This window comes from Hypomesus transpacificus, chromosome 9, assembly GCF_021917145.1.
Source record: "Hypomesus transpacificus isolate Combined female chromosome 9, fHypTra1, whole genome shotgun sequence".
Classification (NCBI taxonomy): domain Eukaryota; kingdom Metazoa; phylum Chordata; class Actinopteri; order Osmeriformes; family Osmeridae; genus Hypomesus; species Hypomesus transpacificus.
In genome coordinates, this window is record NC_061068.1 from 19,248,600 (window position 1) to 19,271,979 (window position 23,380).

Sequence of the window (23,380 nt, forward strand, 5' to 3'; positions counted from 1 at the left end):
AGTCTGTGACTTCTCAATATATGTCTAGAGTAAGAAAACCGACCATCGTCAATAAAGCCTTCGATAAGATGAAACATCAGCAGTTGAAGTGCTAAATAATTAGCATATCCTCAGCCTTACACAAACACTGCCACACCCACATATCTCGACTGAAGGTTTTAGTCAGAGTCAGAAGCTGGGGGGTACAAAGTGACAGTTCTGAAAGGAGATGGTTGAGGTGGCAGACGACTAGCTGCACTGCGGCTGTTACGGGAAACAGTCAAAGGTTGTCTTTTACACACACACACACACAATCTCTGGTAACCTCTTTGCAAAACTGACTGAGGGGAAAACATGTATAGATGACGTAGAACGTAAACAACGGCAAAGAAAATAGTCTGTATCCGTCCCTCCTCCGCCTGTGTCTTCACCTCGGTCAGAATACCGCACTGTCCCTCTCTCTCTCAGTCGTTCCGAGCGGTGAAAGGATGTTTTTGATGAATGCAAAAGGTCAAAGGTCAGAGGCGTCTAGTGACCTCTTACGTGGCGGCCTTTCATGACACCATCGCCTAGGGCGGCAAGAGGAAAAGGTCGGAGGTCGCCAGCTCAGCGAAGACAAGAGGCGTTTAAGCTCAAGTCACAAGCTAGCACGTCCTAAAGCGTGACACTGTGTATTTTCCACGGACAAAACAGACCCATAATTGTCTAAACGGCTTTATTTAGTCTCTAGAAGGGTTCAAGGAGGCATTTCTGGTTTTAGTGTGGGAAGAAATGAAGCAAAACTGTGGCTTAAAAATAGGGTTATACTGTAGACAGGCAAGCAGGCAGGGAGACAGAGCCCTTAAGGGCCGTCAAGAAAAAGATTATAATATGAAACTGGAAGCAGCCATACACAACAGGGACAAGCAACTGAGAAGGATACTGTATCAATGGCTGCCACTGTCAAAATATATTTTTTCATTGATATGGACATCAAAACATGCTCATGTCTAACTTTGCCATCTGTTAACTTTATCTGCACACACACACACACACACAAACTATGGATCTAGTGAAATTATCCTGACATTTCCAGATGTTTCTTTCAGACATGGCAAAAAGTACGTTCAATACATGTTTACTTTGTGTACTGTAGCTTTGACACGGGCCTATAGAAGTAGTTTCTTTACTCAGTAAAGTTGGGATGTAATGTGCTTCAAACTAGAGCACACCCTCAGGTTATGTCCAGTAGGGCCTTGAAGCCCTACCTCACAGCATATCTGCATCTCTCTCTTACGCAGATACACACACCTCTATACACTCTCCCCACACACGTATACACATGTACTTCTAAACACTCCCCCCCCCCACACACAAACACACACACAAAAAAGCAGGCTTGTCTCCGTCTTATGCGTGTAAACACACACAACGCTTGCACACACAACAACGCTACAGCTACATTTTGAAGTGAGCCTCTCTCAGTCAGCTGGGCTGATCTCAAATCAGGAAGAGGAAACGTGATCCACCGCTCGGCTCGGCGCTAAACACTGTCCCTATTGTTAGCTCGGCTTTTTTCACAAGTCCTCCTGGAAACCCTGGGGATTTTGAAAGGTTATCTTCTGGTTTCTGCCCGTCCGTTCTCTCTGTTCAAAGGTTTGTTACCAATAATCCTGTAACACACACACACTTCAACCAGAGTTTGTGCTCCGTGCGACAATGGTCCTCGACTAGTCAATGTTTTTGTAAGTACTTGTGGTCTGGAACAGATACTGTAGGGAGACCCTGGTAGAAACGACTTTATTCTTCCTCCTTTCTTCACTGAATGATGCTAATTGTATATTATGCAGATGACAGTAAAGGAATCAGAAATGATTGGTAATTCTTGATGGATCAATCAATTGGTTACAACTAATAAGCAAAGTCTTCAATAGTCCTGTCAACTCTCCTTCCATTTTTTTTTTTTACTACTGTACAAGTTCCCACTCATTCCCTGTAGAGTAAAACCAGTCAACAGCCGTTGCCCAATTCCAGACCATTCCCTCTCAAATTCTCCTGTGGTGAAATATACTGTTTCAACTACATGCAGTCTGCCTTTGCTAACTAAAGGTTGATAAAAGTACAAAGTCATGAGTCACCCATGACTCCACTGTTTGGGATTCACTTATGAACAGCTCCACCATGTCACAATAGTATTATCTGGAGATGACTTTTCTGCCAATATGACCAGATAAAGTCGTCAGAGTCGTTCTTAAAAAAATAAAAAAAGAGCTGTTAAATGACTCGCTTTTTGATGAGGGAGCTGGCATAGCAGTTGTTGCTTGATGTGGCCAGCCAGAAGTTAAGTGATGGTGACAGTGATACTCAGTGACACACTGACTTCTTACTCCAGTAAGTACGAAGAAGATAAGAAACTCTTCTGAGATTTACCCCCATCGTGTAAACCTGGCTTCGGGATTTCGGACAGCGTAAGAAGTTTGGCTCAAATTTAAGGGTTGTCTTGGGAGTGTTAGACACACCCATAAACTTTATCTCACCATACAGAATGAATCACTTTAGGACCCCCACCCATAATAATTCATGTGTTATTTCAATCCAACTACATCGCCCCCAGCAAGGACATCGACCTCGGATAAAATGGTAGGGTTACATACAAACCTCAGGTCAACGTCCCTTCATAGACATGACAAAGCAGATGCCATAAGCTGTCACAACACCTGAAGTCAGCCCGTCACAAGGTCTTTGTGACGAAGGCTTCAGGTAAAGTGATCCTTAGATGAGGTAGAGATGGACACAGCAGACAAGGGGGGAAATTAGTTCAAACTCTGAAACTTTTTCTTTCCTCACGCGAGTGGGATTGTGGCAAAGTGGAGCGTGGAGACCCATGTATGTGCATAGTTGCATCAACAGGAGGGACGGACAGCATAAACACAAAAACACGCAAGTACACAACCAGCACACAGAAACAGTGAACTGACCTGGTTATCTGAGATAGATAAATGGATGGACGGATGGACGGATAGAAAGATCCAATATGTTATACAATGGGGATAGGCGAAGAGTGGTGTGGATTCCTTCCTCCGTCATGGCACATGTGAAACTAGAGTAACCAAATCCTCACAACAGTACCAAGGCTATGACCTCATCCTGTCTATGGAGAGAGGACACACAAAAACAGTGTGTGTGTGTGTCCTGGGTTTGTGTGCTTGTCGGAGGCTGGGCTTGTAGCTGATAACTGTTCAACTTGTGTTATTACATGCTGCACATAAGCACACACACTTTCCTTCTCAAACGCAAAAACACTATTGCTTTGCCATGATTACATGACTGAAATGTGTGTTGTTCAGTAACTCAAGTCAAACATTTCAATGACCTAATACTGTACGTAGCATCGGAGCCATTGAGAAATGTAACACCCTCTCTTACAGCCCTTCTGTCTGTGTTAATGCCGTAATTGCCCAATTTAAGGAATCGGCTGTTTATATAATTAAAAAGTATTTCCTTACCAAACAGGTCATTCTACATTGTGCACATCCTGTTTTGTCACTATGATTTATGTAATTTAATATTATGCTATGCAATTAGGCCTATTATGCCTTTGTTAAGTTTGGGAGAATATTTGGGACAGTATGGACTAATGAGTTGACTAACCATTACACTGCAAACTCCTTACTGTTCCTGAGGGATGTGCTGCGTATGGAAAAAACCTTTAGCAATTGTTGTTGATCCTTGCTGATTTCCCCCCTTAGAGGAACAAAATAATGCATATCTACTGCCAACCTCAGTAACCGAGACATGATGGTTGGATGCTGGTGTGCTTCCCTTACGCCCTTGATGACTTTTATTCATTTATATTTATATTTATATTTATATTTATATTTATATTTATATTATATTTATATTTATATTTAGTCATTTAGCAGACGCTCTTATCCAGAGCGACTTACAGTAAGTACAGGGACATTCCCCCCGAAGCAAGTAGGGTGAAGTGCCTTGCCAAAGGACACAACGTCATTGGGCCAGGCTGGGAATCGATCTCGCAACCTTTAGATTACTACCCCGATTCCCTCACCGTTCAGCCACCTGACTCCCATTTAGTCAACTAAAGTATCCAATGCTGTCGCAAAGTAATTAGAACAGCTTAGTCCACTTTGCACAATTTTGTACTTTGCAAACTCAAAGCAGCAAGAATAATACAAACCAAATGTGGAGTTGTCCAAGGACCTATAGGTGCCAACAAGTCGTTCACACACAAATAACGACCAAAATTACCACGTACCTGACAGTGTCGAGAAACGTTCCTCTCGTGTGTCTGACTTGATTTCAGCCCTTGGCTTTACATCTGTGGAGAGAACGGAATAAATGGTGTTTTGGCAACTCAACTATGTTGATAGTGACAAAAAACTTGCAGTTAAACAGACGATATGCTTTTCGGATGGAAGTTCTTATGAAGACGCGTTACTTAACTACTGAGTTAATTCCGATGCAATAAAAAAAACGAAGCCTACCCTTACATTGCAAAATAAACAAGCAATTGCGCACGCGTTTGACATGGAGTTGTACAAACTTGGGCTGTTCAAAGGCTTTCAAAGAACATCGAGTCCGATTTGAATCAACCAATTAATCATTTCCGCGTTACTAAGACATTTATAAATACCCCCCAAATGTCCTTTCTACCTTACAGGCAAGACTCGTAGAGTTTGAGCTATAGGCTGAGGCGGACTGAATGCAACAGGTGAGTCTTCAAGCGATGAATTCCGCTTCTGTAGACAGATGTCTCTACAGTCCGCGCGTAAACGATTTCATTTCGCCTAATGTCGCCCGTATAACGTTCTCGTCAAAGAATACGGCGAATTGTAGTACTTAGTAGCGTATGCAGGCGGTGCAAATTGGTCAGTAGCGCAAGTCAATGTGCATCATCAAGTGACTAGATAAATCAAGCGCCTGTAACTGGAGGCTAAAAGCGTTGACATCACCCGTCCCCTCACTCATTGTTGTAACTGCTGATCTACCAAACTCATTCATGTCTCTTCAGAAATCAGCAACTGGTCTGAGAGCTCCACCTGCTGAACCAAACTATGGCCAGCAATAATAATGTTCTCTCTGTGTTTGTGTGTGTGCCTGCGTGCGTGCGTGTACATGTTTTCACCCTGTTTATGGCTGTCTGAATTATGTCCGTTGGAGCTATATGCAGAAACCTCAATATGAATGATACTGAAACTTGTCTTACAAAACAAGCATGCACGCGTACGCACACGCACACACTAGAGATAATGATCAAGTCAGAGGATGTGGTCTCTGTGTTTATGACTCTTCCAGTTCTCAAGCACAAAAAGAGAACTTTCAAAATTAAGTCTACAGGACACCAAATACAGCATTTCAACTGACAGGAAAACAGCAGCACTGAAAATATATTAGATTAACATCACAATACATCACACCCTACTGTACACGGGCTGTACTCTGCAAGCCCATACACATTGCGTAATAAGAGTGCATAATGACGTATGGTGGTGTTTAGATTACATTCGGGGCGAGGTGTTGGGGTGAGATAAGGAGGGCGGGCAGGGGGACGTGCGATGAGGGCAGCAGACAATGTACGGTGCCAGCCTCACCCAGATTCACATGCAGCAGTCAAACTGAAGTGGGGGCGGGTGTGGGGGGTTCCTCTGGGGGGATTCCATCAAGTGGAGCTGCCAAGTTAGCCAGAAAACTGTCATTTGTAGCAGGTGGGAGTACGTCATTGCACTTTGGGCAAGTGGTGGGGCAAGTAGAAGTGGACGCAAGGTGATTTGAAACAATCTATAAGAAAAATATATGATAAATGATGCGTCACCCACATGAAGCAACTTTATCACAAAATCAGCAGTAAAAAATTGCAAGAGACTAGATTTTTGGTGATTTTTTTGTGTGAATAAGTGTGAATAAGTGCTAATTAGTGTTAGAGATTTCAGAGATGTCAATAACCTCCCCTACAAAAGAGAGACAAGATTAAAAAGGCTTTTCATTGGAAATGCCAATGCAACATATCATGCCAGCTAACCTTCTTTCATTTTTGTCTAATTGTGTTTCGGTTTTTCCTGATGGTAAGAGTTCAGTATGATTATGCTACTGATTTGTCCTGCATGGTACTAACTAAGGACAACATCCTGACCAACTAATTGGCAAGAGAGAGAGAGAGAGAGAGAGAGAGGGAGGGAGGGAGAGAGAGAGAGAGAGAGAGAAAGAGAGAGAGAGAGAGAGAGAGAGAGAGAGAGAGAGAGAGAGAGCGAAAGGGGGGAGAAATAGGGAGAGATGGTGAGTGGTGTGGTAAGCCTGTGTGTCAGAAAAAGATTCTTTCTGCCTTCTGGATAGCCTGCAAGCCATCAGCAAACATTCAACAAAAACCAATGCTAAACTTCGACCTTGTTGATACCACTTTGGGTACCAGACACAAGATACAACAGGACAGTACCAGAACACATACCCACCCACACAAAGGCGACCCCTCGCAGATAGTGTGGGGCCAGGGGGCACGGTGTGTGTGTGTGTTTGTGTGTGTAGTGGATGGGGGGCACCATTCTATAGATGTAACCCAGAACCCAGGGGAAGACAACAAGGTAAGAGTTATGTGGCCAGTGTGGTGCTCCCTGTCACAGGAAGCACAGTGGAATGAGAGGAATGCAGAAAAGCAGTACAGTGATGGAGGGAACAGCAGTTACACAGGGCAGATTGCCAAAAGGAGTAGAGAAGGAGGGAGGGAGAAGAGGAAAAAGAATGTAAAAATGATGAGAGGTCGAAGCAAGGGTGTAGAGAAAGTCGACATTGAAGAGGGTGTGTACGCTCTCTACAACACAGGCTTACACATGTAAACAAGCACACACACATTCAAACTCACAGCCAAGGTTTTATAGGAAACCTTTCTGAAGAAGACTCATTTTACACATGCAACTAACAAGTCTTATGCGTTTCTTTTGAACTGCACAGTGTGGTCTGATACATTGATACTGACTGACACTATCATACATATGTATTGTGAGTTAAACAGGGTACTGTATGTACTGCAACAGTCTACGTTAAGTGTATTTGATAGCCAATATTGATCAGATAATGCGGACGATCAGATCTCACTATGGACTCGTGGCACAGAGGGAAAGTACATTGTTCGGATTCCTGGAACCTGGGACACTATCTCTGTGGCCGATTTCCTGGTATGGGTGGAGACTAGTGGAAGTATGTATCCATGGACAAATACTCAACTGTTTTTCAATCTCTATAGGGGGTCATCCTAGAGACACCCAGAGCCTGTCTGCCTTCTATTCCCCTCTCTCTCTCTCTCTCTCTCTCTCTCTCTCTCTCTCTCTCTCTCTCTCTCTCTCTCTCTCTCTGTCTCTCTCTCTCTCATGTTTTGTTCACCCTTCATCCTATTCTCACGATGTCTATATACGGTTTCCCATCTTATCTTATTTTTGACATTCTCAGTCTCACTGATTATCTTTGTCAATTTGAATTTCTCACTTTCCACTTCTGTCTAACTTTCATTCTTTGTTTTTCCTCTCTCGTGTTCCCTCTCTCTCTCTCTGACCTCAGAAGCCGTCTATGATGCTGAAAATATGTTCACTTACAAATGAGTCAATTTCAGAACTGTGCCGACACTAAAATGTTTAGTGTGTGTGAGCTCAATATGTGGACTCCATCAGTACACACATTTCTGTGTGTGTGTCAGATGCTGCAGGCACTCTTGCAATTAATCTTGTCCCTGAATGTCCTGTGTGTTACCCAACATCATTAGAATGCCATTTAAAAAGTAAGACTGGGTGTTAAACATGACACCAGATTATCTTGACCAATCAATGAAATTCATCAATCAACCCTCCCGAAACACATTCTGTCATGAGAAAAAAATTTATTGCTATGGCAAATGATATCACATTAATGCACAATGTGCAAAATGGTTCTGTCAGAGACCATCCCGTGTGTGATATCTGACAGCCGTTGTGGTGTCTTTGAACCCTTTAATACGCTCAGCTTCTAGCGGCACTAGTGACGTCGGGCTGCCTCAACCTTTCCATTCCCGGTAGAGATGCTACATGCTAACCCACAGAGAGGGGAGATAGCGTTACGCTCACTCGTTTTCACTGGAAATGCACATAGAGATACTGGAAAAAGCAGCTTAACGACGCCCTCGCACTTGAGGCTTTTCGTTTTATGTTAGCGTGGTGGTGGTGGTGGTGGTGGTGGGGGGGGGGGGGGGTCACAAGACTGTGTGCCATCTGGAGCACTTTCTGCAGTCACAAGTGAATCAAAATTGAATGAAGTAGCACTAGGCATACAAACCAGTAGCCTACATGGAAGACTGACATTCCAGTAAGTGCGACAGCATGTTGTGGAAACCTATTAAACTGTTCACTTGAACCGCTGACACTAATGGCAAACAGTAGCAATTGTGATTAATGTGGTTGTTTCTTTGTGTGATTGGCCCTGGGCCTTATAACAGATTACCACGAATGGTGGTACTTGTGGCAGGCCTATGAACTGTAGCCTACTGTTGATAATGCATGATCATGCAACTGAACACTCTAGAAAACACGCCTGCGCTTGAAATATGACAAATTGAGGGAATTTCTCATGGATATAAATAGATGTTGAATGCCTTTCGATCACTAACAATTTCCACCGAAAGATGTTAGTCACAAAGTGTAGGGTGAGCACTTCCTCCCCCAATCACACGCATGTATTTTGGTTATTGATGTACAAGTAAAGCATGTATTAACTTGTCTCTTCCACAAGGGGGTAGTAGCAAATTAACCACAGGAACACCCCAGGGGTTTATTATTGAATGGCAGTGAGTCCCAAGAGATCATCCCAAACTTAAACTTAGCACATCCATCTATTATCCATTTCATTTCAGTATGCTGTTAGCTGTGCATACATTTATTTAGGCCTATTCATTTTCTCTTAAATTGGAAATATTTGTGGACCAATTGTAGGCACCAACTACTGAGACAGAGACAGTGTGAAAGACAGAGACAGACAAACAGAGAGAATGAGAAGAGAGAAAAAAAAGAAAGAATGAAAAGAAAGAGATAAAAGAGGGTTGCCCCCACTTCCAGACAACTACAGGTCCTTAACCTCTTGACCTCTTGACCCTCAAAGACAAAACAAACTCCAAGCCTGATGATTCATCACCACGACAGAAACACAGTCTGTAGGCAGATAAGTCTTATGAAGATATTTAAGCAGAGGACAGTTGCCTAATGTCTACCATTTCACAAAGACAGTCATTTCTCTTCATTTGATTAAATCTGGTCTTAATTCAATTCAATGGGAACAAATGTAATAAACCTGTTCCATTCGTTAACGTCCATAAAACGGAAGACCGGGTGTCATCTGAGTGCAATCATTGTCCCTTGTTATTTCATGATTGTTTGGCTGTGGTGATACTGCAGTTGAAGAGGGCGCTCTTTGTGTGGTGTAATCACTATTCAGGAGCTGCTTTGGCAGTTAGACTCGTGAGTTACAAATCAAACCACAGCACATACATTTTCAGTCAGAAACGTGAATTAACTTAATCCTGAATGAACAGGAAGGGCATTGTGAACCATGCATGGACATGGAGTAAGTAAGTAAGTAAGACTTTATTTATATAGCACTTTTCATACAAGAATTGCAGCTCAAAGTGCTTTACATAAAATCAACAAAAACAATAATACAAGTGTTGATCTACAAAAAAAAAAGCACATTTAAATGAGATGATCTCTTTCCAGTACTCCCTCTGCAAAAATATCTTTCAATTTCCCTTTCCGACCACACCAAAAACAACTTAGTCAACTGTACTTTGGGTTTGTCACCTTTTAGACAGGAGCAAAATAGTCCATGTCTGTGTGAATGTCATCATTATTGTCACAGGGGACATAAAAACAGATTTAAGGTCGTAGAAACCACACAGACAAGCTCTATATATTTGGAACAACCCAAGAGCCCAGAAATAGAAGGGCCGTTTAGTGTTTTGGGGCGAGAAAGCAAGCAGAGTCCTCCATTTAATCACTGACTTTATGTGTTTTATCACATAAAGTCAGATTTATGTATGGCACTCTCACTGTATTCACAGGGAAGGAAGGGAAGGAACTGAAGATTTAAATCTATTTTAGGTGTCTTGACAACCACACAATTTTAGGAATCTTGGGAAAACCAATTTTATTGATGGTGTATCTTTTGAGTGTGTAGTTGCCAGAGGAAATCACTGACTGGATACACAGTAGCCACTGAACCAGACTGATTAGCGATGCATTTTACAAAGTAATAATCTAATAATTACAAAGATTATTTTTGACGTGTGTTTAACGGAAAATGTCAACATGATTGGAAAACAGTTCATGTGAAAAGATGTGAAAGACATAAGGGTGTAACAATATATTATGAAACAATATATCGCAAAACAAAATTTTTACAATATGTACTGTAGAGTTATGGCAATATTTTTACAATACAACGTCTGTTTGATGCTATTGGTTGAGCTACCAGCACGCAATTTACTCTGCACCTGCGTCATGCGTGCATTCAATGCATTCACAGAAACTGCTGGAACGGAGTTAACTAAATTGTATGTACAACAAAGAAAGATATTGAAAATGTTTAATGTTTTTGAAATAAATCTTTTAAGTGAATTTCAGTTTAATTTAAAATGTTGTTCAAATATCGTGATACGTATTTTAATGTACACCCAGTATCGTGATACGTATCGAATCGTGAGCTGAGTGTATCGTTACACCCCTGGAAAGACAAGAATCATGCTAAAAATGTCTGTTCAAAGTCAAATTTAAGACTGCCAAACTGACCAACTTTTGATGAGAAGTATAACATCAGTTTTGTTGATATGCTCATTCACTAAAAACACGTAGGTGAGGCGTATGACACATGGAAAGACACACCCCATGTTATGGCAGTGGCTAAATACCCTCTATTTGCATTAGACTACTCTTTTCTCCTCTTCATCCTCTTCTCTGAGGAGAACACATTCCATGACCAAAACAGATTAAGACTATTTAGGGATTCCCTTTTTATTCTTGTATTATTATCATCCCCATCTTTTTCTCTCTCTCGTCTTTCTTGTCTGGGACTGTTGTTTTGTGTTCCCTCCCTCTCCACGGACAGGCTCTTTTCTGGACGGACTAAAAACTTGGGTTGGGTGGGTCTGTTTCCAATTTTCTCCCCTCTGTTCCCCCGTCCCGAGAAACGACACCTCCGGAGCCAATTCGAAAAAAAAGGAAAGAATGAGATACGATAATTATCTTTTTCCACAAAGCACAACCATAGACATCTTGACCTGCCTGCCCCTGAATTCTTTAGATATGTTTGGGAGGTATTTGAGCTAACAACACTGCAAGGATGTGCATCTGTAGTAGCACAAACTAAGGGGGAAAAAACTAAGCTTCCCACAGTTGCTCTCCAAAGGCATGCCAACAGCAGATGACCAACAGCCACTGTTAGACAACACAAAACAGAAAGCACAAACAAACAAGCACCAACTTAAGCATCAAACGTTTGCAAAAACAAAGCCTACCCTGTCACCTTCAACCAAAGTTAATGAAGAAGTCACAAAAATGAATGGCTGTTGCTTACTACTTGTCCACATGTCAAGTGAAAGACAGTTCACATTTGGGGAGGGGGGAAGGAATTTTGGAAAAAGTGAAGGTCCTTACCAACATTGAAATTGGACATCCAGTAAATGTCCTCTCTTGTCCAACAGCAAGTAGATTTAATCTCAGAGATGAGGGAGGAAAAATGGGTTGGAAAGAGTCTGCCTGAAATCTAGATCCACATTTGACAGGGGAGTGGTGCAGCAAAGAGAGCGAGGGTGTGCGCTGAAGGAGGGAAAGAAAATAACTGCTTGACACAAGCGTCTCACTCGTACTTTTTAGTCTTCCTCTCTCTTCCTTTCTCTCTCTCGCTCTCTCTGAACTGTGACACACTTGCCCTGCCCCTATCAGTCCCCCCATAACTTTTGTCGGTGCAGCCCCCTAGCCAGAAGCAATGAGGGGAGGATGAGGGGGGTGAAAAGTGGGTGAGTGTTTATGAGTGTGTGTGTGTGTGTGTGTGTGTGTGTGGAGAGAGAGAGACAGAGAGACAGACAGAGAGAGAGAGAGAGAGAGAGAGAGAGAGAGAGAGAGAGAGAGAGAGAGAGAGAGAGAGAGAGAGAGAGAGAGAGAGGACGTAAGAGTGAGTGACAGAGACTGTGTGAGAGAGACTGTGTGAGAGAGACCGTGTAAGAGAAAGAGGCAGACATAGACAATGGCAGGAAATGTTACATCAGGACGCACGGTACCAAAATATAACAAGCACAAAAAAGTGTTAAAAACACTCCATAAGGAAAACATTGACTCTGCAAGGGCAACTTAATAACATGTAGTCACTGACAATATTTACGCATTAACAGGGTATTCTCACAGTTTTAAATGTAGACTTTGGAAGTGAAAACTGCATGTGAAAAAAGGACACCATCAAACAGCTATCATCTACTCTCTTCTCAGCCCCTGTATGTAGCGTGTGGGAAATTCCTGCAAACACTAAGAGGGAATGTTACTACATCATTTTCTGTTGTAATTACAACAATTACAAATGTCTGAGGTGTACCTGTTTCCACATACGTAAAATTTTTGCACGGCATTTGACATGCTGGCAGTCAAAGTTTGCCACCTTAGTTCTCTCTGGGTTCAAATTGTTCCACTCCATTGTATCTATTGGTGATTGGGATTTCATGAAATGAGGAGATGCACTTCCAATACAAGTGCCACTTTATCTTAACGAATAATTATATTAAATGAACAAGTTGCTGTAGACATTTTGAACAGTCTACTGCAAAGGTTTATAGGTATGGCAGTGTCAGACTATTCCCAGGTGTCTACCAAAGTGAAGGACAGCACAGAGCATGCTCTGATCCTGGGGACTGAGCCAACTGTCTGTATAAACACACAAGCAGAGCATTCAGCAGGATTGCTAACACAAGGCGACATATTTCACCAAGATAATTGGATTCCAGCGCAAATGAGATTTAACGAGAGAGAAAATAGCATGGATGTGGGTGATGAGGAGTGCGTAGAGATTTAGAGCTACTACCATTCGGCCAGATGGAGGAACAGAACTAACTTTTACTGATGCCGCTCAGAATCTCCGTTTTATCTGTAGCTAGTACTACATGTCTGATGTTTCAAAGAGTAGGCTTTGGAAGTGTTTTTGAAAATAGATCTTTAAAAAGACTGAAAAAAGTCCATAGAATGTATTGTTTTAAGATAAAAGGAATCATAATATCCACCAATTCTCTTGGAAAAACCACAAAAAACCCTTCATATAAGGTATGAAGCACTTCAAACAGGCTCGTTTTCAAGGCAAACTCTAAGGCCACTTTGATATTTTTGTCACCAGGTAATGGCTTGTCTAATAAATCTCAAGCACATTCCTAATGCTACAATTTGCGTTGTCATCTTTAGCCAGCTTGTGTTTGTTGTCATGCACTATATAACCTGAAACTTCCTTTGTCAGACGGAGGGAGTTGCAGAGGTTAATTTTTTTTGGATGAGAGGAAAGCGGTAAAGGTCAGCAACCCACTTGACTGTGGTTGCTGTGTGGTCTGGTGGTCTATGCTACCATGCTAGCCACCATGGATTAGCTAGCCTCGTTCAACTGTAACTCAATCCATTGGGAAAACACGTCAACCAAAGGCAACCCATGCTTATAGGTTGTGACCGTTAGTCCTCCTAAGGAAAGGGATTTTCGGGTAGGCTTCCTCCGCTCTCAAATTCTCCTCAAACAAACACAAGGCATAAACTAAGGAGCAGAAATTTGGCCACCAACATTTACCATTGCTCAGCAAACGCATGTTCAAAAAGCTGCTATACCACCACAGCACCACAATTCACCAAGAAATCAGCCAAATGAAAGGGTTTTTGTGGTTAAAGAGACTGTATATTTAGTTTGGAGATAAAACTACTTTAAACATCTGAATTTCCATGAAAATTCCTCGTCGTCGTCGTCATCTGCCGCTTGTCCGGGGATCGGGTCGCGGGGGCAGCGACCTAAGCAGGGAGGCCCAGACTTCCCTCCCCCCGGCCACTTCCGCCAGCTCTTCCTGGGGGACCCCAAGGCGTTCCCAGGCCAGCTGAGAGACATAGTCCCTCCAGCGTGTCCTGGGTCTTCCCCGGGGCCTCTTCCCAGTGGGACGTGCCCGGAACACCTCACCAGGGAGGCGTCCAGGAGGCATCCTAATCAGATGCCCGAGCCACCTCAGCTGGCTCCTCTCGACGCGGAGGAGCAGCGGTTCTACTCTGAGCCCCTCCCGGATGACCGAGCTTCTCACCCTATCTCTAAGGGAGAGCCCGGACACCCTACGGAGAAAGCTCATTTCGGCCGCTTGTATTCGCGATCTCGTTCTTTCGGTCACTACCCATAGTTCGTGACCATAGGTGAGGGTAGGAACGTAGATCGACTGGTAAATAGAGAGCTTCGCCTTTCGACTCAGCTCCTTCTTCACCACGACGGACCGATGCAGAGCCCGCATCACTGCGGACGCCGCACCGATCCGCCTGTCGACCTCGCGCTCCATTCTTCCCTCACTCGTGAACAAGACCCCGAGATACTTGAACTCCTCCGCTTGGTTCAGGATCTCCTCCCCGACCCGGAGATGGCACTCCACCCTTTTCCGGTCGATTACCATGGCCTCAGATTTGGAGGTGCTGATTCGCATCCCAGCCGCTTCACATTCGGTTGCGAACCGCTCCAGTGAGAGCTGAAGGTCACGGCCCGATGAAGCCAACAGGACCACATCATCCGCAAAAAGCAGCGACCCGATCCTGAGGTCACCAAACCGGACCCCCTCAACACCCTGGCTGCGCCTAGAAATTCTGTCCATATAGGTAATGAACAGAATCGGTGACATAGGGCAGCCCTGGCGGAGTCCAACCCTCACCGGAAACAAGTTCGACTTACTACCGGCAATGCGGACCAAACTCTGGCACCGGTCGTACAGGGACCGGACAGCCCCGATCAGGAAATCCGGTACCCCGTACTCTCGGAGCACCCCCCACATGAGCCCCCGAGGGACACGGTCGAACGCCTTTTCCAAATCCACAAAACATGTGTAGACTGGTTGGGCGAACTCCCATGTACCCTCCAGGACTCCGCGGAGGGTATAAAGCTGGTCCACTGTTCCACGGCCAGGACGAAAACCACATTGCTCCTCCTGAATCCGAGGTTCGACAATCCGACGGACCCTCCTCTCCAGGACCCCTGAATAGACTTTCCCAGGGAGGCTGAGGAGTGTGATCCCCCTAAAGTTGGAGCACACCCTCCGGTCCCCCTTTTTAAAGAGGGGAACCACCACCCCGGTCTGCCAGTCCAGAGGCACTGTCCCCGATGTCCACGCGATGTTGCAGAGTCGTGTCAACCAAGACAGCCCTACAACATCCAGAGCCTTAAGGAACTCCGGGCGGACCTCATCCACCCCAGGGGCCCTGCCACCGCGGAGCTTTTCAACCACCTCGGCGACCTCAGCCCCAGAGATAGAAGGGCCCCCCCCGATGTCCCCAGACTCTGCCTCCACGTCGGAAAGCGTGTTGGTGGAATTAAGGAGGTCTTCGAAGTATTCCTTCCACCGATCCAGGACGTCCCCCGTCGAGGTCAGCAGCGCACCATCCCCACCGTATACAGTGTTGACAGAGCACTGCTTCCCCCTCCTGAGCCGCCGGATGGTGGTCCAGAACCTTTTTGAAGCCGTTCGGAAGTCATTCTCCATGGCCTCGCCGAACTCCTCCCATGCCCGGGTTTTTGCCTCCGCGACCGCCAAAGCCGCGTTCCGCCTGGCCTGCCGGTACACATCAGCTGCCTCTGGAGTCCTACCAGCCAATAAAGTCCGATAGGCCTCCTTCTTCAGCTTGACGGCATCCCTCACCTCCGGAGTCCACCACCGGGTCCGAGGGTTACCGCCGCGACATGCACCGACCGCCCTGCGGCCGCAGCTCCGGTCAGCCGCTTCAACAATGGAGGCCCGGAACATGGCCCATTCGGACTCAATGTCCCCGGCCCCCCCCGAGACATGATCGAAGCTCTCCCGGAGGTGGGAGTTGAAGCTCCTTCTGACAGAGGGTTCCGCCAGACGTTCCCAGCAGACCCTCACATTACGTTTGGGCCTGCCAGGCCTGACCGGCGTCCTCCCCCACCATCGAAGCCAACTCACCACCAGGTGGTGATCAGTTGACAGCTCCGCCCCTCTCCTCACCCGAGTGTCCAAGACATGCGGCCCCAAGTCCGATGACACGACTACAAAGTCGATCATCGAACTGAGACCTCGGGTGTCCTGGTGCCAGGTGCACATATGGACACCCTTATGCTTGAACATGGTGTTCGTTATGGACAAACCGTGTCTAGCACAGAAGTCCAACAACAAAACACCACTCGGGTTCAGATCGGGGGGGCCGTTCCTCCCAATCACGCCCCTCCAGGTCTCACTGTCATTGCCCACATGAGCATTGAAGTCCCCCAGGAGGACGAGGGAATCCCCAGGAGGAGCGCTTTCCAGCACCCCCCCCAGAGACTCCAAAAAGGGTGGGTACTCTGAGCTGCCGTTTGGTGCATAAGCACAAACGACAGTGAGGACCCGTCCCCCCACCCGAAGGCGGAGGGAGGCTACCCTCTCGTCCACCGGGGTGAACCCCAATGTACAGGCGCCGAACCGAGGGGAAACCAGTATTCCCACCCCAGCTCGACGCCTCTCACCAAGGGCAACTCCAGAGTGGAAGAGAGTCCAGCCCCTCTCAAGGAGACTGGTTCCGGAGCCCACGCTGTGCGTCGAGGCGAGGCCGACTATATCTAGCCGGAAACTCTCTACCTCGCGCACCAGCTCAGGCTCCTTTCCCGCCAGCGAGGTGACGTTCCACGTCCCTAAAGCTAACTTTTGCAGCCGAGGATCGGACCGCCAAGGCCCCCGCCTTCGGCCGCCGCCCGTCTCACACTGCACCCGACCCCCATGACCCCTCCTGCGGATGGTGAGCCCACTGGAAGAGGGTCCCACGTTGTCTCTTCGGGCTGTGCCCGACCGGGCCCCATGGGAAAAGGCCCGGCCACCAGGCGCTCGCCATCGAGCCCCACCCCCGGGCCTGGCTCCAGGGGGGGGCCCCGGTGACCCGCTTCCGGGCAGGGGCAACTGAGAACCATTGTTGTATTTCTTCATGGTTGGTTTTTTGAGCCACTCTTTGTCTGGTCTTTCACCTGGAACCTGTTTGCCTTGGGTGACCCTACCAGGGGCATGAAGCCCCCGACAACATAGCTTCCAGGATCACTAGGACACGCAAACCCCTCCACCGCGGTAAGGTGGTGACTCAAGGAGGGGATGAAAAAAAAATGAAAATGAAAATTCCTTGCCTAAGTTATTTTGAGTTGCTGCAGCTGTCACGTAATTTCTGTTCCTTTAGGGCACATTCTTTAGTTGATCAACGGTTTAAACTTGGGTTTAAATGATGGTTCATTGATGCCTAAATAAATAAATAAATGAAAATAAACAAAAAGCAAACCACCAGCTCAATGTGAAGCATTCGTGGCAATTTGACACCCCGAGGCCTGCAGGTAATTTGTAACAAATGGCTAACCTGTTCCCTTTTTGGAATACAAGGAACAAAATCGGGTGAAAAAGACGTCAGCGCAAATAGGAAGCAGGTTAGGAGTCCTTGAGGAATACAATGGGATCCGCATCATCTGGAAATATGAGGCACGCGTAGGCAGTTTAAAGACCTGTGGGAGGTGGAGGAGGAGAAAGGGTGGATCTCTTTATCTGGCGAATGACTTGATATGGATTCATAGTGGAGGAAAATTCTCAAAATGTAATTTTGCAGAACAAACCAAAATAATTGGCTGGATGCAGTATAGCCCAAATCATATCCAGTCAAAGCAAAGAGCAAACCCACTGAACAATAATACCTGGGGAGGACAGCACCTAAAAAATCACAGAATTTCTCGCTTAACCTTTTTGACTTTTAAATGATAAGACAATCGTTTCTACAGGAAAACCATGAAAAGGGCTTTAAGCTTGAATAGAATAGCTTTGACCTCCCCCCACATACACGATACTTTTTCAGATGCTTGTTTTTGTACCATTGAGTTCAAAACCACATGCACTTTTACTGCACACTGTACATTACTATCAGTATTCTCAAGGAACGGACACAGACAAGAACAGTGGATGCTGTTGGCTACAACAACCTCCCTGTGGAGCAAATATTCCTTGCTTCCCAAACAAACACACTTCCAGGAATTTTTGCTGTTGTGTTTTTTTGGCCGTCCATCAGCCGTCCCGACAAGCCGACCTCTCTTGCAACGACGGGACAGGAAGCGGGAGTTTCCGGAAAAGGTCAGGGTTGCGCCAGCCAGACAAAACAGATGCTAATTACGTTATTTGACTGCCTGCCTTCGATGTGTTTCCTTGTGTTGCCCTTTTCCTTTGTTTAGAATTCCTTAGGTTATTACCTGAGCCTGTGGCCAAAAAGAGGGACGATTGCAGGGTGGGAGGAAGTGAAAATATGAAGTCAGTGGTTGCAGCGGTTATCGGTGAAAGGCCCTAATGAGGCCCCACACTAGTCTTCCCCTCTCCATCTCTTTTCTCTGCTTTTTCCTTCTCTTTTTTTTCCCCTCTCTCACTCTATCAGTACTGTTTTCACTCATTCCGTCTCGCTCCCTCTCTCTGCCTTACTCCCAATCTGGTTCGGACAGGGCTAAAAATAGATTGAGCAGGAAAGTGCTTATGGGACCTGAGAGAGGGGGTAGGGGTCCAAAGGCACGGAGATTGGTGCAGTAATTTGCCAGAGACAAACAGCTGGGGGAAACACAGTGAGTGTGTTTGTCTGTGTGTGTGCTATGTGTGTGTGTGTGTGTGTTTGTGTTATGAGAATCAACTCAGTGCAGCTGTGGTCTGTCTTTCAGTGTCTGTATCCCCTTCAAATTGTTACATTGCCCATATCACACGCACATACGAGCACACGCACACAGCAGGAAAGAGAGTAATGGGTGCTTGACAACCAGAGCCCTAAAGAATGAAAGAATGTGCAACAAGAAGCAAATGAACAGCTGTAAAGTGGGAGGGTGAAGGAGAGGGGGAGACAGAGAGAGAGAGAGAGAAATAGGGATGTGGACAGTGTGAGGGAGGTGGGGTTAGAATTTGAACTTTTTCAGTGAGTATGGAGAGATGGAGAGGAAGGCAAAGAAACACAAAGAAGGGAAGGACACTGACTCGGGGTGTTATAAAATAGAAACATAAATGAAAAAAGTTCAAATTGATGTGGCAAAGAAAAACAACTGTGAGAGAAAGCAAGTGGGTCAAATTTGGAATCAATTTTTAGAACTTCCTCTGCCGAACGGAGAGCTCAGAGTTTGTCGGGGTCGGTTATCGTGGAACTGATGTGCCGTGATTCCCGACATCAAACCAGCGGAAGCCAAAATATCTGGACATTACCTCCAATTTGTGACGCCTTTACGCCAAAACAGCCTGGGTATCTGCGCTAAAAGGTGAAGGCTAGAAAAAAATCATACATGGCTAGAGAATAGAAAACTTCTCTCAATAGAGCCTGACAGATCCTGAAAAGAATAGAATCCAGTAGAAGCGGAGGGGGATAGACCAGCTCATCATGTTGCTAGACCACAGATCAACGTGTGTATGGGGGGGCTGGAAACACCGCCACGTCACGAAGTGGGACACTGGCTGTTTAGAGGCGATCAGTCAGGTGATTGTGTTGTTGCATTCACTGGAAAAATCCAGGTACAACTCAGAGCATACGTTGGCAATGCAGCGTGTGTGTGTGTGCTCCAAACTGCTGATATAGAGGAACATTTATCTCAATAAATGTATACAGATACACAAAGTAGAATCATGGTAATCAAGTTAAAGAAATGCAATTAAGGAACCTGCTTTGGTCTCTGTAACACAAGCTTTCATGAGAAAATGGACCCCGATGGTAAGAATCCATGACACTGAAACAATATTGAGAAATACACATGTAGACATATCTTCAAGGTCTTTCACATTGTCTTAACTTTTGGTGTGCGTTTATCTTCATCTCTGACAGAGTAGAGCCGAGAGCACCAGTGAACATCTGTGTGTGGTTTAGTCTCTATCTAGATACACACACACACACACACAACCAGACACCGCCACACAGAAAAAGGTGCAGCGTGTTTTGGGGGCTGCACATGTTCGTAGTAACTAAGCACGCGCAGTCTGGAGCCTCCTTCGTTAGCTCAACGAGGCAGACTGATGTCACCTTGCAGATAAAGCTGCTTGAAAGGCCCGTCTTCATGTGAAATCCCCTCTCTGTAGAAAAACGGTGGCTGCCTGGAGAGGTAGATGGGGCTTTATCACTTCATCAGTGTGTGTGTGTGTGTGTGTGTGTGAGAGAGAGAGAGAGAGAGAGAGAGAGAGAGAGAGAGAGAGAGAGAGAGACAGAGAGAGAGAGAGAGGTGAGAATGCCGACACACCTGCAGACTGCCGGAAATCAGCCCACCACAACATGCGTGCACACGCACACATGCACAATCACCAGCTGTGTTGACTGGCTCTTGCCATCTCTGGCGGTCTCACATAAAGACTTTGAAGCGCCATGTTCTCACACTTGTCACCACAGGTCTTTCTGTGTATCTCTATGTGTTGAGCATCAAACAAGGTTTCTCAGTAAGAGCATACATGCACACAAACACACACACATACACATCCAAAGAAGGATAGCATACCAAGCAATACAAAGTAGGTGCACCGAATTTTCCAGAATTCAATCATCTCATCCTGCACCTACTTCCTTCTCCCCTGACTTATCCTCAGGGATAGAGGTTGGGGAGGGGTACAGAGTGATATTTACAGTACAGGGTTGGGAAGGTCGGGAGGTGGAGAGAAGGATAGATAGGGTTGAATAGGTGGGGAGGGTAGAGAGGGATCCATACAAGGATGGGTTGGCCGGGAGGGGAACAGAGGGATAATACAGGGAGAAAAGTGACAGTTAGACCATGGCCGGTCACACTCCTACTTTGGTTCATGTCATTACGCCGGCACACAAGGGAAGACGTGCTGAGGTCACGCTCCATCTCTCAAGCTCTTTCTCTATTTTCATCATTTCACATGAAAATACACGGGGAGAGAGAAGAAACAAGCAATGCTGGTATTTTTCTAACACCCTCTCACGCCTGTGGTCTGCTAAACCATCTCTGGGTTGGATGGAACACGATCGACTGCTCACATATCTGGAGTTTTGTCAAAGTGTAGAAATGATATAATGAATAATCAGACCTCCTAAAAAAAACATGATTTGGTCCAATGAGGTTATGTGATGTGTGCAGACATACCCAATGTTTGGGGATCCTTTTTGGATTACATTTATAAGGTTTAGAAGCACAGTAACTTTTTCAACCATCAACTTGATTGACAAGCATAGACTTGCATGAAAATCTTGCTTGGGTAATTGAAATGATTTACTCATATTCTGCACTCAGGCAGACAATCCTAAAGTGATTCCCCTATTCAAACTTATCTGCTTCTCCCTATCTCACTTCTCTCTCTATCATCTCCCTTTTTTTCTATTGTTGCCAGGTCAACAAACCATTTGAATATCTCTCAATATAGCTTGAGCAATCTCCACCAGAAGCCAAAAAACAAGTAAAAGCTCACAGGTTTGGTGCACCCGTCGTTTGAAATGGAGCTTCCTTGTCTCATCGTTTGCCTTTTCCTTTGAACCTCTATGCGTGTGTCTGTGATGCATCTTGGGTGGTGTGACCACAGCGGCCGGTAGAGGAGCAAGAACAGGTGTCCCTCCACTTTCCCCCATCTGTGAAAAGAGCCCTGCGGTTTTACACAGAAAACACCTCGACGGCTACCCAATCCTGTGGCCCCGTCTGTAGCTCAACACTCCCACACGGACACCGACACACACTTCCCAGTCAGCCACCCCCCCAAGATAAACACACATACTGTATTTGGGACACACACACAAACTCTCCCTCTCCCCTCAGCAAGGTTGACCTGTTTGTGTTTCTCGCTAGTCAACTACCTGGTGGGAGAAAACCCCTATTCTCACAACCGTCCGTGGCACACGCTCACGCACGTGAACTATTTTCACTCGGTGTTTCGTCGAGAGTTCAGGAAACCACAGACGCACACAGCTACAGAATGTGACATTTAAGTGACACAATACTGTTCAAAGTAATAACCTTACAGTATTGGTTCTCATTTCATCCCCCCTATCACTCCCCCTGTATCTTGATGCCTTATTCCTACTGTATGAATAATACAATATTTGAAAAAGTGTTCATGATCAAATCTAGTGCATCTTTTTGGTGGTGGTAAAATTACATAGATGAGGTGTGAAGTGAGAGATTGTCAGTGCAGTCAATCAGCTGCACCTTCATCCTCTTCTGTTAGTCGCCACAAAGTTGTGGAGTCTTTACAACTTCCCATGAGCTCAGATGACAACGAAGTGATATGCTATCGTTTCCACTTTCGAGAACTAGCCTACACAGTCTCTCCTAACCCGAACCCCACTAGACACTCCAATACTGCTCTAGTCCAAACCTTTTTTTCCTCGTGCCATTTTCCCCCAGGAAAACCTCATTTTGTTGTTGTGTATTCAGACAGTTTATTTGAAAACCCGAGTGCAGGGCCCGAAGTAGGGGTTGATGGTAAAAGTGGTTTAAGAAGCAGACCCTCTGAGGCACCAAGGTCCAAGAAGACCACAGTCATTTTCTTGTTTCTGTGGTCAAAGCACAAGTACATTTACTAAGACTCCTTGAGGCAAGAAATAATTTTGAATGCAACCCAGCAGTAAAAAATACAAAAAAATAAAAGGTTCACTAAGAGGATGGTTCAGTTTGATGTGACGTACGTTTCTCCTGTAACACAAGTTACAGATGGTATTTTCCAGTCTCTAAAAGCCACTAGGTTTAGTTTTAGTTCCAGTACAAGTTAGTTTGTACACCAATAACATGGAATGAATGTTTAATAGCTGTAGCTGAATCAATAAACAGTGATAGAAATGAAAAGCTCTACGTGGCTAAACAGTGAACTCATTTGGTTTACAGCGGTGCACAGTACCATAACAACATTGGACATTAAACAAAGAAAACTGATAGACGCATAGTGTAAAGTATAAGTGTTTAAAGTACAAAATACAAGCATGGAGTTGAAGTTGGAGTTATGAGTTTAGCTGGTATCTCCATATTTGTTCTGTTTTAGGTATGTTGCTGCCCTGTACTATTGCAGAAAAACTCCAGACTGTCCTACAAACCTGGCAAGCTACCGAGAAAATTAATGGTGCTTCAGATGCGATTAGTGGAGGTGAAAGTTCCACACCCTCCCCACACAAATGTTGGTGGTAAGCTTTTTGCTCAGCCAATTTACCTAATGCCATATCATCTCCAATGAAAT

General features: G+C 45.3%; 1 protein-coding gene across 9 annotated transcripts in view; it reads right to left on the reverse strand.

Moving 5' to 3' along the window:
- The window catches only part of LOC124471859 (histone deacetylase 7-like), a 50,038-nt gene extending 28,238 nt beyond the window's left edge, over positions 1 to 21,800 (reverse strand). For 2 of the 9 annotated variants that reach the window (XM_047026487.1, XM_047026492.1), the window contains exons 1-2: positions 4,641 to 5,048; positions 4,238 to 4,300 (exon numbers count right to left, since the gene is read on the reverse strand). Coding sequence is in view for 2 of the 9 variants with exons in the window: in XM_047026484.1 (XP_046882440.1) it covers positions 4,238 to 4,300; positions 21,629 to 21,785 (220 nt within the window). In the remaining 7 variants the exon portion in view is untranslated. Of the gene's footprint in view, positions 1 to 2,936; positions 3,110 to 4,237; positions 4,301 to 4,425; positions 4,445 to 4,472; positions 5,049 to 11,639; positions 11,941 to 21,628 lie in introns of those variants that run through there. The other 7 variants (XM_047026486.1, XM_047026490.1, XM_047026491.1 and 4 more) reach the window with 6 other exon arrangements.
- Between the last annotated feature and the right edge of the window lie 1,580 nt (positions 21,801 to 23,380).